We start from the raw sequence: 16,613 nt of genomic DNA, 5'->3' as shown, positions 1-16,613 counted from the left end.
GATGACAGATGGCAGGAGCAAGAGCCCCTGGCAGCTTCTGCCCAGACCCCCTAGGAGAAAGCCCGGTACTGAACCTGTGGCTGCCCCCGTGACCCCTCCACCACTCCCACCCACGGGACCTGAAAGCATTTCCGTTACACCTGGATGGGAACTTCTTCAGACCCATGTCACATATCCTGCCACCCACTTTGTACCCATTTTACAGATGAGGAAAGAGATGCCCAGAAAGGCATAATTCCAAAACAGTGGCATAGGCAAGATGAGGACAGAACTGTGTTTCCTGGTCTTCTGGTCAAGTGAGGTCGTGAAATCTCCTTCCTGGCCTCTTGCTCTTCCGGACCAACAAGGGAACCATGAGGATTTTCTTTAAAGAGAGTATTAGAATCCCAAATGCCAAAGCAGGGGAAGAATGAGTCCAGAAGCCCCTGTACACAAACATCTCTCCTTGGAGAAATGGAGCTGTATTACCGCAGTTGGCCACTGAGTGGCGCCTTTGGGCCATGCACTTGGCTCCAAAGACAATTCTAAGAAGAGCAACAGAAAAACATGCTTAACCTTTAAAAAAGGGGGGGGGGGGACAAGTACATCTTACTTTGGGTGCAATTCGATGACAGATTGAATGCACTTTCCACCGCGTCGTGGTCCAGCTTCTCTTATGCCCTTTCATTGACTTGAGTATGTGTGACTACTATGGCTATGGGAACCACATAGCCTGGGGTCTGTCCTCATGTCTCACTGATGGGGACACGGGCCTGTCTTGTTCACAAGGCACAAAGTGTGCTACTCAGATCTGGGCCCTGCTGCAAGCCCTCCCTGGGGTGGCCTCGGAAACCATCCTCACGACCAGGGAGCTGTTGTCCAAGCTTAGCCCTATTTGTTTCAGTTCTCAGCAGAAAAGAGCTCACACCCAGCTCTTCCAACAGCCGCTGCCATGCTGATGCTGAGGAATTCATGAAAGGCACATATGGAAGTGAGCAAGAGGTTTTTCTCTCCAGTGCTCCCTGGAGAATCTTTTGGCATAGATGTTCCCCATGTATGCCTCTTCAGCTTTGGTTCCTCATGAGCCCATCTTCAAGCCAACAGCCATTTATTGAGCACCTACTATATGCTAAGCATCATGCTGGACACCGACCTTGCAAATTGGCTGCCTTTCCATCTGCAACATGAATAGCTGGGTCCTCCCAGCTCAGATATTCTCTATGATCCCAAGATTCTCTCTGCCTCTGTGATTTCCTTAATTTTGATGCTGCAAACTGATCCCAACCGGTTAGGACAAAGGAATTCACATTGTCCACATCAGGGCACCTGTGGCGAGAACTGGCTCTCAACTGGGGGGTAGGGGGGATTTCACCTCCTAGGGGACATTTGGTAATATCTGGAAACATTTTTGGTTGTCACAACTTGGGGAGGGGTCGCCACTGGCACCTGGTGGGTAGAGGCCAAGGTTGCTGCTCAACATCCTACAATGCACAGGGCAACCCTCAAAACAGAGAATTATTGAGCCCAAAATGGAAATAGTGCTGAGGTTGCAAAACCTTGATGTAAAGGGAAAGAAATCTCTGGTTGGTAACCAGAAGCACAATGATTTTTCTAATGGGCACTTCCTTTCAGTTCGCCACAATGATGGAGCACCCTATGGATTTCCAGCAGTCCCTACCGTCTTTGTTACCTAGGTAGGGGCAGCAGGGAAGGCTGCGGGATGCAGCAGAATGAGTTTCATGGGATTTCAGTTCTGGGACCACATCCAGCAGAGTCCAGAGCCTGAGCCCCCTGGAACTGACTTTCTTTATGCTTCCACGTCAGGTTCTGGTTGGCTGTCCAAGATCTCAAGAAACAACCCCTCCAGGATGTGGCCAAGAGGGTAGAAGAAATCTGGCAAGAGTTTCTGGCTCCAGGGGCCCCAAGTGCAATCAACCTGGACTCTCACAGCTATGAGATAACCAGTCAAAACGTCAAAGATGGAGGGAGATACACATTCGAAGATGCCCAGGTTTGCTTATCTACTCGAGTGGTTCTTATCTACTCAAAAGGTGTTCGTTTGTCCACTCCACCACTCCACCCTTTCACATAGGTCCAAGGCATTGTGTGTAGCTAGAATTTCAGGTTTTATTATTTGTAAGTCCATCAGGGGAAACCATTCCAGGTAGGTGCATAGTGAAATTCTTCCTAGGCCCGGCTTCCTAGATCAGTTACATTGTTATAGAGAGATAGACATTTAGTTATATGTGTTATCTTTTCCAGGAGAATCTCAAAGTGTTTTTACAAAACCTGAGGTCCCGTAATAAGTCAGTAGTAGGGTCCGGAAACCATAACACCACATCGGCAAAGTGGGTATAGTGAGCAGGCAGGGCTGTGAGTCACGTCTCACCATGAAGCCCACGCTCGTAACCACCACCCTACACTGCTTCCATAGTGATCTCCAACTCTGCAGTTACTATTTAGGGAGCACCTCTATATCCCAGGCCCTGTGCTATGTGATGAGATACCACCAAGAAAGACAGAGCCCCTGCCCTCAGGGAGGTTACGGGCTAGCTGGGGAGAAAGACAAGAAAATGGGAGGTTCAAGGTTTAAGGGGGACTTAGGGACTCCTAAGCCTGGATGGCACAATTGGGCGCAGATCCTGGGGAGGTTGGCAACAGAAACAGAAGCCAGGAAAGCCACTCTAAACAGCAAGCTTTACCTTGAAGGCTGGGAGGTACCATTTCTAAAGATAAGCATCCAGTCAGCTGTCCACTTCCTGGCCCCAACCGTGATTCCCTCTCACCTATCCTACGCCTAGTGATGGGGCTTAAGGGTTTGCTCTTGTCTTCTCAACCCTCTTCCTGTCTCTCACCTGTGGGGTCCCCAAATAGAGAATTTGCATATATTGCTTCCCTACAGACATTATTATCCAATTTAGGAAACTCAGTGGCACTGATGCGAATAATAGCGTGGGAACAGAACCAGTGTCCCTTGTCATCCAGATTTGCCTGGTTATTTGCTCAGAACTTCAGAATGGAAACACCTCCCAAGCTCAACACGATAACTGTTTTTCCCTTCCTCTGGCCATGAGCACCACTGAATGCCAGTGTCAGGCAGATTTGGTTCTATAGAGTTCAGTTTTATTGCTTTATGAAAGCTCAACATCCTCACACCCTTTGCAGCTTCAAAGCAAAATATTTAAGTCATGAGAAATCTTTTTTTGTATGTGTCTATGTATATGCTCCCAAGTACATATTGATGTATCCTGGTGAGGAAAGTGATGGAGAAGTTCCATGGGTGATGGAGAAGCTCCTTGGGTGATGGAGAAGCTCCTTGGGTGATGGAGAAGCTCCTTGGGTGATGGAGAAACTCCTTGGGTGATGGAGGAGCTCCTTGGGTGATAGAGAATCTCCTTGGGTGATAGAGGCCCCTTAGATGAATGATCTGAAACACACAGGTCAACTCTCCATTATTCATAAAATACAAGACCAGGGATACTGGTCAGAACCATGATGCACTCCATCTACTATTATCACTCTGAGCCTGATGTTAGGAAGGATTTATTTTAATCTTTTATTATGGAAACATGTAAACATGTGGCAAAGTGGAAAAAGCAGAACAACAAACCTTTACAGGCCCTCATCCAGCCTGAGCAATCATCAATACAGGACTGATCTCATTTCGTCTGTATCCCCCCTTCTTTTTCAGCTACCACTGGGTTATTTTAAAGCAAATCTGAGACATTACATCATTTCATCTGAATATCTAGTATGTAGCTTTACTAACACCACTATCACACCTTAAAAATTTGCAACATTCTCTTTAGATCACCAAATGTCACACAAGTTCAAATTTATGGCGGTGGTATAAATGCCATTTTTTAATCTTTAATTTAAAATCAGAATCCAGGGGCACCTGTGTGGCTCAGTCAGTTAAGCGTCTGCCTTTGGCTCAGGTCATGATTCCAAGGTTCTGGGATCAAGTCACAAATCGGGCTCCCTGCTCAGCGGGAAGCCTGCTGCTCCCCCTGCTTGTGCTCTTGCTCTCTCTCTCTCTCTCTCTCTGACAAATAAATAAAATCTTAAAAAAATAAATAAAATAAAATAAAATCAGAATCCAAATCAGGCCCACACATTGCTGCATATTGACATGTCTTTCACATGCCTTTTAATCTATAGGTTTTTTTATATCCCTCGACTGCCCTCCCTGCCCCCTTGTAATTTATTTCATGAAGAAATTGTATTCTTTGTCCTGTAGAGATTCCCACAGCCTGGATTTTTTTTTTTTTTATTGCAACCCTGTGGTGCTGTTTAACATGTTCTTCTACCCTCTGTATTTCCTACAAATTAGTAGTTTGATTTAGATATTTAATTGGATTTACATTTGATGTCTGTGGGCAAAAATGCTTCATAAGTCATGTTGTGCTCTCTTGTCAGAAGGCACATAAGGTCTAGTTTTCTCTCTTTTTGTGATTTTTAGCAATTATCGATGTTTATTGCTTAGATCCATTGTTAATTACTTCATTTACTAGCTGAAATACAAATAATCAAATATATCTCCTATTAGATCGTCCAATAATACAATTTATATAGGAAAGATAGGATAAGTGTTTGTTTCTTTCCCTTTATTTCTTAGTTTTCAAAATAATGAGTGGTTTACTATCATCTTCTAATGGTGACCGATTAGGGTTTTCTGTTTTGCTTTTAGTATCTTTGTAAACTCATAGTTCTAAACATATTTGATGTGTTTTAGTCCATTTGTTTATTATTTTGTTAAGACTTGGATTGTGCCATCTCTGTCAATGGCTCCTTTTTACATGATCCTGGTAGTCTTTGATGTCATCCAAATAGCAAGGAAGCTAAGATGTTCCAGGTCTTGCCCCAGACCTGGAATCAGCCATTTCTGCAAGGACCACTGGTTTCTCTTAGTGGGACATGGTTCTTAGAGACCATAATCTAGGCACTTGGAGGTGCTCATTGTTCCTGGGCTGGTCATCCTTTCTAGACCTTAGACCTTTTCAGTGGACAGAGCTAGGAAATTAGTGGTTGTTGGTGGTGATTAAAAATACATCATAAGTTCAAACTGATACTTTCTATTCAAATTGAAAAGAACTGGGGATTTTATTTAACCTCTTCTTTTTATATTTGTGCCTCCTTTGTTTATGCTGAGAATCTTGGTTCTCAAGGATGCCAGAGGTGATGTCCTAGTACTTCACATCATTACTCATGCACTTTCTCCTGCCTTACCACAGAGCAGCCTCAGAACTCCAGTGCCCACACTAGCAGCAACAAGATGATTATTGCCTGGTTCTTTAATTGTTGCATAGTATTCCATCGTATGGAAGCACCATAGTTTAGCCAACCAGTCCTCTCTTCTTGACTTTTATGTTGTTTCTAATTTGAGAAAGATTGGATAGGAAATCTTAGGAAGTCAACAGGTTGTGCCTTGACAAGTTTCTAAATACACAGCCTTCATTAGTACAGTGCTCTGCCATTTTTCAGGTACTTCCACAAACAGGATACCTCATTGTTGAAGCAGAGTGGACTCTTAGAGAGGATACTCAAAGCCTCTCTAAGTTCCTCATTGTCTGTTAGGATTGGTCTCCTATGAATTCAAATAAAACACTCTTTCTAAACAAACTTGTTTCAACCTGTTCCCTTTTGTTTCTTAAGTGTGTTTCCACCGTGAACACACAATATACTTCTAACTAGCAGTGTGACCTTGGGCAAGTTACTTAACTTCCCTGAGTCTTCCTTTCCTCATCTGTATGACAGAGATACAGGGGTCCCTACGCATGGGGGCAGAAAGGGGACCAGGTGAAATGAAGTACATCAACAACTAAAATGGTCTGGCCCACAGTAAGATAGAATAAACACTTACTATTTTATTTTCCTAATGCGATTAATATTTTTTATACCTTTATGTTTAACACGTTTGGTGAAAAAATTCAAATAATTGCATGTAATTTTAGCATCCAGAGATAATCCCCATTTTAGTGTATTTTTCTCCTCAATTTATGTGTACAAGGGGATTATGCAAATAGAGTTGATTCTATAGCCTGCCTTTTACACTAAACCAGGGTTTAATTTAAAAAAATAATAATAAAATAAAATTTTAAAAAAAACTTTTTCTGTAAAGGGCCAAACGGTATAAATTTTAGGCTTTGTGGGTCATATGGTCTGTGTCACCACTACTCAGTTCTGTGATATGAAAACAGCTACAGTGTAACAACATTACAATGTAAACAGCATAAAGGAGTGGATATGGCTATGTTCCAAAAAATCTTTATTTATGGATACTGAAGGCTCAATTTCATATAATTTTTCATGAAATATTCTTTTTATTTTTTCCAGCCATTTAAAAATGTAAAAACCATTCTTAGCTCAGGGCCAGACATGAGTTGGAGGCCTGTCACTTGAGACCCCTGTGCTAAACAGTATATCATAAAAATCACTGAAACACTTCAAGAAACCCAGAAAAAGGTAGAAGATAGCAGGTTGAGAGTGGTTAATCTTCTATTTCTTTGGGAGAGGAGGTCAGAGGGGCTCTGTTTTGGTGCGGTAGCATGACAAACCCCATCTGCAAATGCGTCCGAGTGGGGGTTGGATGTCACCGATCAGACTGAGGAGAAGTCAGCAAGCCCCATGATGCTCAGACCTGGTCAGCACTGCTGCCTGCACCAGCTACGCAGGTGTGGTTCAGAAGCTTCCAGGTGAGGAAAAGAGCTTAAAATCCTTAGCAGCCCATGACCAGCCTAGACTTGCTCTCAGATCTCCTGACCTGTGGGCCAAGCATCTGCTGCTCAGATCACACTGTCCCCGGATTGTTAGTTGTTGAGGGCTCGGTTGTCATGTTGAGAGCTGGGGAAACTCCTGTCTCTACAGAAGGGTCCAGCCAGGAAGCAGACCTGAGAGCTGATACTGCTTCTGCCACCTGCTTTGTCTAGGATTGCACATTTAAGTCTTAAGTTTGCTTTCCTCATTTTGCCTATCTGCAAAGTGGGAATAAGGATACCCAAGCCCTTTGAAATCCTCCCCTATGGGATCAGGAGCTGTGAGTGGCTTCTTCAGCTGGTCCCAAGGGTTCTCAGAAGCCCCCAACTGGGATCAGAATGCCATAGAGCTGTGAGTGTGTACCCTACTATTAGGGTGAGTAGCCAAAATGGGTCAGCCAGATTTATGGGTTCCTTTGAAATGGGGACTGGGGGTGGGATGCCAGCTCTCTCCGAGGATTTTTTTTTTTTATCTGACCGCATGCATTGTTATAGCAAAGTCAATTGCCTGTGTTTGCTTCCTGTGGAAATATTTCACAAGACACCCCATCAGCATGGGCCCTGCATTTGCAACTTGTGTTTTACTGATCCATTTGGCATTTGGCTTTTTTGAAGATTTGGGCCAAGACCAAATCTTCCATAAAGGTCTGTGGGCTGTGACCATAGCCCTCAGCTGTTTGCTGTGTTGTTCCAATTTCACAGATTTAGCTTTGTAAGGGGAGAAAAAAAGAAAATGGGCCATGTTTGTTTGTTTGTTTGTTTTTAAAGGACTCCGTTTGTTACGCTAGGGATTGAAATCTCTGTTCTCAACCATGGAGCATCAGAGGACCTACATTGCCACTCACTTGCTATGTGGTCCCAGGCAAGAATCTTGACCTTTCATGCCTTAGATTTCTTATCTAGAAATTGGGGACGATGTCTTCCGTATAGCCCTCTAAGAATTTTTGAGAAACCAGATGAGCTAATGGCCCTGAAAAAATTTTTGAATAAGTAAAAAGTGCTACATATTTATGTGTGTGAATTCACAAAAATGAATGGCTCTAGTATTCCTAAGGTCTTCTAATTCCAAGCTAGACCAAGAAAGAATTCTCCTAAGATGTCTGCTCATCTAAGGAGGTCTTAGGAGAAAAATGCAGAAAAAGCATGTAGGAGCCAAATGCTGGGGGCCTCACGCGTCATCCTGAGGAATTCAAACTTTCTCACCCTGAAGATAGTAGGAAACTGTGGAAGGCTTTGAGCTAATAAGAGAGGGTATCAGAGGGTGGTGGGCAGGGTGAGCTGGAGCAAGAGAGGTCTGAATCTTGGAGCATGTAATCTAAAGCTTTGCTGGTGGTTTTTGGAGGAGAGAATGAAACCACAGGAATTATTGAGAACCTAAGGCTTCCTCTTAGGGCGTTCACCTCTTTCCAGAGCCTCTGCAAGCTGCAGGAGGGAGATGAAAGTCAGCTGGCTGGCACAGTGGCTGCCTGGCTTCAATTTAAAAAGTCTTGGATGTTCCCAGGAATGTGTCACTGGGCCCATTTAATCATTCGTCTATCTCCCCACCCATCTATTTCATGAACAGTCATTCTCCCATTCCAGTTGGGAGACCTTTACCTGTGAGCTGTGAAGTTCTATAGTGAGGGAAATTGCAAAGGAAGTAGGAGGCCTGGATGACTCTTGGCCATCAGGCAGAGCTTGTCTAAGAGCACACCATTCTTTACAAACAAAACAAAACACGCCTGAGAAAATACTTCATTGAGATTGGATTGGATTGGAAATCCGTCCATCAAGTGGACTGACAGTTGAACTGGGCAGACCAACTCAGCCTTTGGCTCTGTTTCCTGCAGAACCCTGTGTTGGCTTCCTAGCTGTCCAAGCCCCACTGCTTTCCTGCCCTGCAGGAGCTGCTGAAACACTCCACTGAGGCCCCTCTGGGCCTTCCAGCACCTCAGGACTTCAAAGTCCTTTGATGAGAATTTGGTCTTCTTTACCTCTCATAAGTCCCCACAGCGCTAAAGTAATGCTCTGCCCACAGCTCAAATTTTTAAAAAATTTCCTTGACAACTCAGTCCAGAATCCCAATACTCTCAGCTGCACCTGTCATAGAAGAAAGAAGGACAATCTGTCCCTTGGCTTTCCGCTTTGAAAAATCTTGCCAAACAACCTTGGGGAACACATATAGTACGTGATCAATAAATACCAGTTAAATGGGAATATATAGATACATAGGAGGGACGCTTCCTTTAAGTAGACTTCAGTCTAAGTTCCTGAAACTCTACTCGGCCATCATCCATGCATGGCATGATCAAAGGGCAACCTCAAGACCAAGATGAGGATGGGTGATGAAAGAGACGAGAAATACACCAACAAGTCTACACCTCCTTTAAACAGACAGGAAGCCTCTAGTCAAAAGTCTCTATTATTATCTCATCTAAGATGTTTAAAAGCAACTTGATTAAGGAACTCGAGATTTCTGACATGTGCTTTGTTTAAAAGGCAAAAGCTTTGATGTGGAGTACACATCTGTGTTTGTCCCAGATTACTCACAAGTAGAAGTCTTTGCAGCCTGCTGAAGGCTGGTCACCTTTGCTCTGGTGGTGGAGCTGGTGGTATCGTGTGCCTGTATCACAAGACTGCACCAAGTTTCCTGATATTAATCCTCAATTGGAGGGCATTTCCTGGTAGATTTCCCATGCCAGACATAGTTTAATAAAGAATGCCATAGCATCGCTTGCTCCGGGAATTACTCACTTTATTCTGTGGGTGGTTTTATTTTAGTGAGATGAACAGCAGAGGGAGGGCTGCATTCTCCAAAAGAACAGATCCGTTGTTTGTGATCTGGTTCCGTTTATTACCACACAGACTAGTAGCTCCTAGAGAGAAGGCGCCAGAGAGCTAAATTCCAAAATTTCTTTGTTGATGCTTCAGAGCAGAGCTTCCCTGCACCAAACCCCATGACCTTGAAGAGGAAAAGGAAAACACTAGTCTGAGTTAATGCCCATGGTATTTGGGTAGGCAAAGGCAATACACAAAGCTGTCTTCAGAGCTACCTTTATCTACAGAATAGGGATTGAACAGCATCAAATGACTGCACCCTTTGGTCAGTTAAATTGAACATGTTGATACAGATGCTTCACAGGGTAAAGACAAATGAGAACTTGTTCTTATACTCTCTTATGATTTGAATGCTGCATTACATGGAAACAAGCATCCCCGTGTTCTGCTTAGAAGGACAAAGAAGTACAAACGGGGGCTTCTCATTTAAGATCCACATGATCCTGGGTGGGTCATCCAAAGCTTCTCCATGAGGATAACAAGCTATCACCTTTCCTGCAAGTGGGTGTCCGTACTGCATGGCATGATTTCTGTTCCCTCGCCTACATCTACTCCTCAGATACTGATTTAGGACTCACCTCAAGTCCTTACCACTGTGCAGTCCCATCTTGTGTCCTCCTGCAGGATTCATGTTGAAACAAATGCTAATTTCCCCTAGGCCTCAGCTAACCATGCCTAGGGTCTAAAGACCTCTGGCTTACAATGTTCAAGAGTCTCTTGAAAGGGATCTCCTGGGTGACTTGCTTTGATACAGACCTGCTGCTTATGGCTTCCCAAGAGCCCAGTCAGGCCCCAGAGCTCTGCCAGGTCAGGACCTTCCTTCTGGTATGGGAGGCAAGTGGTACACAGTCTGTGAGGTAAGAAACCTGAGCCCGTTGCCCTGAGTGACCCAGCCATCACCATCACTGATGGCAGAGGTAGTAAATGGCTCTCAAAGGGCAGCTCATCTACTACCAGGATGATTCAGATCAGGACACGAGAGGAGACCCCTAATGTTTCTGCCAACGACACATTGAGGACCTCTTTTGTCCCAGTCACGCAACACTGGCTCCCCTCAACACTCCAACTCAAAGACAATGAAAAGCAACATGTTGCCCGGGAAGAGTGTGAGCTTTGGAGTCACATAGTTCTGGGTTCAAATCCTAGCTCTGTACTTGGACCAGTCACTTAACTTTTTAGAGTTTCAGAATCCACATCTATAAATTGGGGTTGTTTAAATCTAAGCACTGATTCAGAGCAAACAACAGCAAGAAAAATAATGTTTTAGAGCAAACAACAGCAACCAAATAATGGCTCTGCTTCACCTTTCCTCCCACCCCAGGGATCCTGCAGTCGTTGGGCTCACGCCCATGTCATCCCTAGCAAGGACAGTCACAACATGAGGGCCAATTATTATTATTACTTTACATGTATAGAGTTTTTACGGTGCTTTCACTTCTATTTCCTCATTTAATTGTGTGATAGGCAGGGCCGGGTCCTGTACACCCCCAGGTCTTCGGAAGTTGCTGATGGGAGTAGGCCCACTGCAAGGAGCCACGCAAGTAAGCCCTAAGTCCTGCTGGACATTCACGAGTGGCTGGGACCTTTGGCTCCCAGGCCCGTCTTGCTTCCACCTATCTGCCCGGCAACATTCCCGTTCTACACCACAGCCTCATCTTCCTCCAAGGGATTGTGATGGACCCAGCAGTCCCCAAAGTCTGGATGTTGTTCCAGGAAGTCTGGGTGTGGAGGGCAGAGATGAGGCCCATATCTCTGCAAAAAGAAAAATAGGACACTTAAAAATCACAAGAAGGGCTCTTGGCAGCTGTGCAATGCTCCAGTTGAGTGGTTTCCCACTCCAGGAGGATGTTCGAAAGCTGGGAAATGAGATCGTAGCAGTTTTAGGGACCCACAGCAGAGAGGAGGACATGAGGGTGCTCTTAAGTAAGTCAGCTGCTCCAGCATGTTTGGGGCCCAAGGCCCCAGGCATTTGTCTGATTACCTTCCCCAGTGCTTGTGAGGGTCACTGTGTTTTGCCTAAAAATAAAGGAGATTTCCAAATGAGGACTATCACAGCAAAACATTGATTTGAAGCAGGTGTGGTTTTGAGACAGCTTGCACTTCTTGTTCCTTCCAGTGCCCACATGTGTCTCACACCCTCCTGGTTCCAGTTGTTGTTGCTTCCGCCTTAATATCCCAGGCAAGTGGAGCTCCCCATCCCAACCCTGGGCCCAAAAAGGGAGACGCGGGTGGAATGTCTCATCAGGGCGACAACGCTGTGCTATAACAGTCAGCCGCTACAGGGGCGTGATTCCCTCCCCATGCTGAGAACTGTGGCTAAGATGTCCAGTAGGATTTAGGGCCCTGGAGCGTCAGTTGCTCAGCCTATGGAGAACCGTCCTCACCCTCCCATGTGTCAGGAAGGCAGATGTGGACCTGCTAGTTCTGCTTGTTCATAGTTAACTCAGCTATCTTTTTTTGAGGGGGAGAAGGCATAAGGAGGAGGGAGGGAGGGAGGAAAGGAATGAAAAAGGAGAAAGAGGAAGGGAAGGAGCAAAGGATGGGAAGAGAAGATAAGACAAGAAAAGGCAAAGAAGAAAAGAGAAGACAAAACTTCTTTTTCTCTAGCCCCTGAGGAATTTTGTCAGTGAGGGCTTCCTGGTTTTGCCAGTGGCTCTTTTGCAGATTCTGGATATATATTTCCCTTAAGACTGGTTGTCTTCAGAGCAGGGGAAACAAACCGGAACCTCCCATAAATCAGTAGAGGTCACTGCCAAGAGCTTTGTACACTTGCTGTCCCTGGCAGTGATAAACTCATTGCATTTGGGAACTGGCCAAAGACCCTGAGTCCCATCTTAATTCTCATTCCCAGAAAAACCTCAGCACTCCGTTCACCCACCCCCTGTTTACTGTCTTTGTGCTTCTTAGACAAAGCTGGCAAGGAGGAAGAAACAGAGTTCCATAACTGGGTCTATTAAAGGCCCCATTTCTTGGCTTGGTGGAGCAGAGGAGGGTAGGGGAGAGTCATGGATCTCTAGACTGTGGGAAAGAGAGGCCCAGAGGGGGTGGGGGGACATACCCTACTCTGGCAGAGTGGGTCATCCCATATACACCCATTCCCAGCACCCTGTGCTCACACTTCGTCTTTGGAGTCCTTAGCTCAAATACACCCCCAGGTCTACAAAAGTTGCTGATGGGAGTAAGCCCACTGCAAGGAGCCACGCAAAATTCACGAGTGACTGGGACCTGAGACTGCTTTGGGAGTTGTAGTCTATCACTTTTGTGCATCCATCTTGCCTCGTACATCTAAGCTTTATGACGGCAGGGACTTAGTCTGTCTTGTTCAGGCTGTCACCTCAATGCCTGACAGAGTGTTCGTACCTAGTAGATGCTCATTAAACATTTGCTGACTCTGTGACTAAATGTTCAGACATCTGCTTTATCCTGCTCTTTTTTAATTAACAAATTCTTTCTTTTAATGGACCAGCCTTTTCCATCCCACAGTGAGGGTGGAGGAATTAGCTAGATCAGGGGTGGAATTTGTTGCCACGGCCAGAAGTGCTGGACCAGGAGAGATCTCCTTACTTCTCTTGAGGCAGTAGAGGGGTATTTTGTGAGATAGACCTGGGATCTAGATTCATCTGAGAAGCCAGGATAAGAAGCAGGGACCAGTTACCTTGGAGAGGGGTTTGGAGAGGATCCAGGCATGGGTGATAGGTCTCTCCCTATGACTCAGGAGCCACCTGCCTCTGTCAGCCAGACACAAGCGATGCCTGAGACAAGAAGAAAGAGACAGTGAGTCATTAACATTTGTACCTATGATTTAATGGTAGAACAATTGAAAGAGACCACACATGAAAACAAAGACCAATGCAGCGCCTCAGCCTAGGCTCTGAGACCATTAGAGATGACCCGAGATGCTCCCATCTCGGGATTCCTTCGAGCTGAGTGCCAGCCCCACTGCCCTTCCACGCAGAGGGCAGGAACTGACGTGAGCAGAAAGCACAAGTATGGCACCTGCAAACTCGCCGGATGTTACTCACACAAGCACGTCAGTGAACCTGGAAACAGTGTCACTAACATTGAACCCTGTGCTGGACGCTGTACCCATACAAGAGATAAAGACATATTGTTCCTACCCTCAAGGAACTTACCCTAAAGTGGGCTGGATTTTTGTCTGAAATTTGCAGGAAAACACTAGGTGAAGCATGTTCTCACTAAGTTTATAAAATGCACCACATCTGGATTATCAAAGTCGGTTCAGATCCAAGCCACTGTTGAATTTTGCTTGGCTCCTTGCAGTGGGCCATCCCGTTAGCCAGCTTGCACCCTGCTTTTGTAAATATGGGGGCATCACAGGAAGAATCATGCTGGTGCCCAAGCTGAAGATGAGTTGGAGAAGGATCCACTCATGACCAAGGACTTGCTTGCTTTCTGCTCTCACTTTCTTTTGAGGTGGGAAGGGAGAGGCTCCCAGCAAGCCCTCGCCATTGCCCCAGGTTCCTCTGGGTTGCAACAGCATCCTGGCCAGGCATCTATAAAATGTGCCCCCCAGCTGAGGGGAGGCTGCCCTTCCTCCATCCTCCCCTGGGAGGCAAGTACCCAAGGAGGAGGTCCTTAATGACCAGTCTCACCTCTCAACTGAGCACTCTCTCCTCACTGACAAGCTCTTAATTCCCCCGAGCCCTGAGGCCCTTGTCCAGCTTCATGGAATGAACAATGCTTGTGTATAAGAGAAGATGCTTCCTCTACCAGGCCAGCCTCTACCAGCAATCCCATCCTCCCCAGTGGAAGCCCACCATTCCTCTTAACAGGTCCTCTCTTGGGACAGCCAGGCTCTTCGGGACCACGGAGCCACATTTATCCCCTCACGACTGATAAATAATGTTTTTCAACAAACGCCCTCTTTTAAGGTACCAGACTTACCCTGCCCTTGGTGAGGACAGATCTGTGAGGAAGGGCCCACAGACTATAGGAATCAGCTGGAAGTCAAGGGTGAAATCCATCACCAAGGCCAGAATGCAAATGCCTCTAGAAGCCCGGGCGAAGAAGAGAGGGCAGCACGCCACAGCATCTGCCCCTCCTGGATGTAAGCCTTAGGGCAGGCGTATTTGCTCACATGCCCTGTAAATGGTTGCCAACGGCACCCTCCCAGGATAGGAGGGTGGCTCTAACATGCACAACTGACCTAATTGCACCGTGGCCTGTGGAGTTCTTTTTTTTTTTTTCTAATTAAGCTTTTTAATTCACATGCAGCTGTAAGACATACAGAAATGTACCAGTTACCCAGTTTCCCATAATGGTAACATCTGCAGAACCATAGTATGATATCACAACCCTGATGTTGACATTGCTACAACCACCAAGTGTATCAGATTTCTCAGTTTTACTTGTACTGTTGCGTGTGTATGTGTGTATGTGTTTAATTCTGTACAGCACCATCACCCCAAGCATCCTTCATATTGTCTTTGATAACCACACCCTTCCCTACCCCCTCCCATCCTTAGCCCCTGGCAACCACTCATCTGTTGTCTAGTTCTATACTTTGTCATTTTAAGAATGTTATACCAATGGAATCATCCACTATGTAACCTTCTGGGGATTGGCTCTTTCATTCATCATAATTCCCTTGAGATCCACCCAAGTGGTTGGGTGTACCAGTACTTTGTTTCTTCTCACTGCTGTGCCTGTGGTTTTAATCATTAAACAATATTGCATCTCGACATGGCGCCAAGGCCCAATTACAAAGCCTTTGGGACATGATCCTCGAGGAGATTTTATTCTAAGGGAGAAAATATATTTTGTTTGGTGTTTCTGGGTGGGAAAAGAAAACAAAGCAAACATATCACAAGTGTTTCTAGATCCATGCAAGCATACCCCAGTTTGTCTCTTTCCTAAAACAGTGGCCAGTTGGGTTGTGACTCCTCGTCCTTAGCAGTGGCTGACTGTTCTCTCTTGTGTCTTCCTGCCTCCGTCCTTCCCAGGAACACATCTACAAGTTGATGAAGAGTGACAGCTATGCCCGCTTCCTCCGGTCAAACGCTTACCAGGACCTCCTGCTGGCCAAGAAGAAGGTAGATCTTTGGGAAGGGCAGGCCTGCCTTTCTTAGCACTGTTGACCCTTACCTGCTGCTTGCTGCTGGCGTCAGATGACAGTATCATCCCTTGGGTTTTATTTATTTTCTCTTTTCTTCTTTCCCTTTTCTATCTGCTCCCCCTCCAAGGGAAGACATACAAGTAGAATCGTCACCATCCCAGTGCACCCCCAAGGTCCAGGGTGTGGCATCCTGTCTCCAAGTCCCATTACCTTGGCCTGCGCATTCTGCCCACAGCAGGGAGTGTGACCAAATACTAAGGCCACAGTGGCTCAGCCCAAGAGTTCAGGACTGGCGGTGACGCCCTCGAATCCCTTAGGAAACCAGAAAGAGCCCCTCACTGCAAAGTCCTGCCCCCTTAACCACAGACTTTAGATAAAGTCTCACCAGCTCAGCGATGAGAATGAGGCAAGGATCAGGGCAACCCCCTCACTGGGTAGAAAACCTTACAGGTTTCAAGCCCTCCCCCCATCCCCAATCCAGCCCCAGAAGTCACTGGTGGAATCGTCCCCTCCTTGATGCCCCACAGTGTTTGCCTTATCTTTCAGCCATGAAATAACTGCACTCTAGCTCCGTATGCCTCTTCCCCTCAGAGTCAAGCCATGATTCCCTGCAGCCCTTGGCCTCTGGATTGGGGGGCCCCAGGGACCCTCAGCATGTAGGTGACGAGGGGCAGCTGAAGCAGGAAGAACTCAGCTGGATTTCTGGGAGGAGGGAAGGAAGAGCCAGGAGGGGCCTGGGGTCTGGGAAAGGGGAGGCAGGAGAGATGGTCCGGGATTCCTGTATGCCTGCAAACCTTCTGCGCTCTGCAGCTCGGCTCCAAGGCCCCCGTGTGGTTAAGTGTGGCTCTCCTTGCACCCAAATCCACAACGTCCATGCCACGCCGCTTAGGACTACGGGCATCCCCTCGGCCCCCCTCGCAGCCTGCCGAGCCCAGTCCCGAAGCTTGCGGTTGTCCACCCACACGCCCTCTGTCGGCTGCCTCTCC

At 46.3% G+C, this 16,613-nt stretch overlaps 1 protein-coding gene across 2 annotated transcripts in view; it reads left to right on the top strand.

Moving 5' to 3' along the window:
* The window catches only part of RGS6 (regulator of G protein signaling 6), a 557,198-nt gene that overhangs the window by 514,976 nt on the left and 25,609 nt on the right, over nucleotides 1-16,613 (top strand). For both annotated transcript variants that reach the window (XM_088024538.1, XM_028101509.2), the window contains 2 exons: nucleotides 1,804-1,990; nucleotides 15,515-15,604. In XM_088024538.1, coding sequence (XP_087880664.1) covers nucleotides 1,804-1,990; nucleotides 15,515-15,604 — 277 coding nt within the window. The remainder of the gene's footprint in view (nucleotides 1-1,803; nucleotides 1,991-15,514; nucleotides 15,605-16,613) is intronic.

The sequence above is a fragment of the Eumetopias jubatus genome, unplaced genomic scaffold (assembly GCF_037043125.1).
Source record: "Eumetopias jubatus isolate StellerSeaLion01/CBP00866 unplaced genomic scaffold, mEumJub1_p1.0 scaffold_7, whole genome shotgun sequence".
Taxonomy (NCBI): Eukaryota; Metazoa; Chordata; class Mammalia; order Carnivora; family Otariidae; genus Eumetopias; species Eumetopias jubatus.
This window is presented reverse-complemented; position numbering and strand designations above follow the sequence as displayed.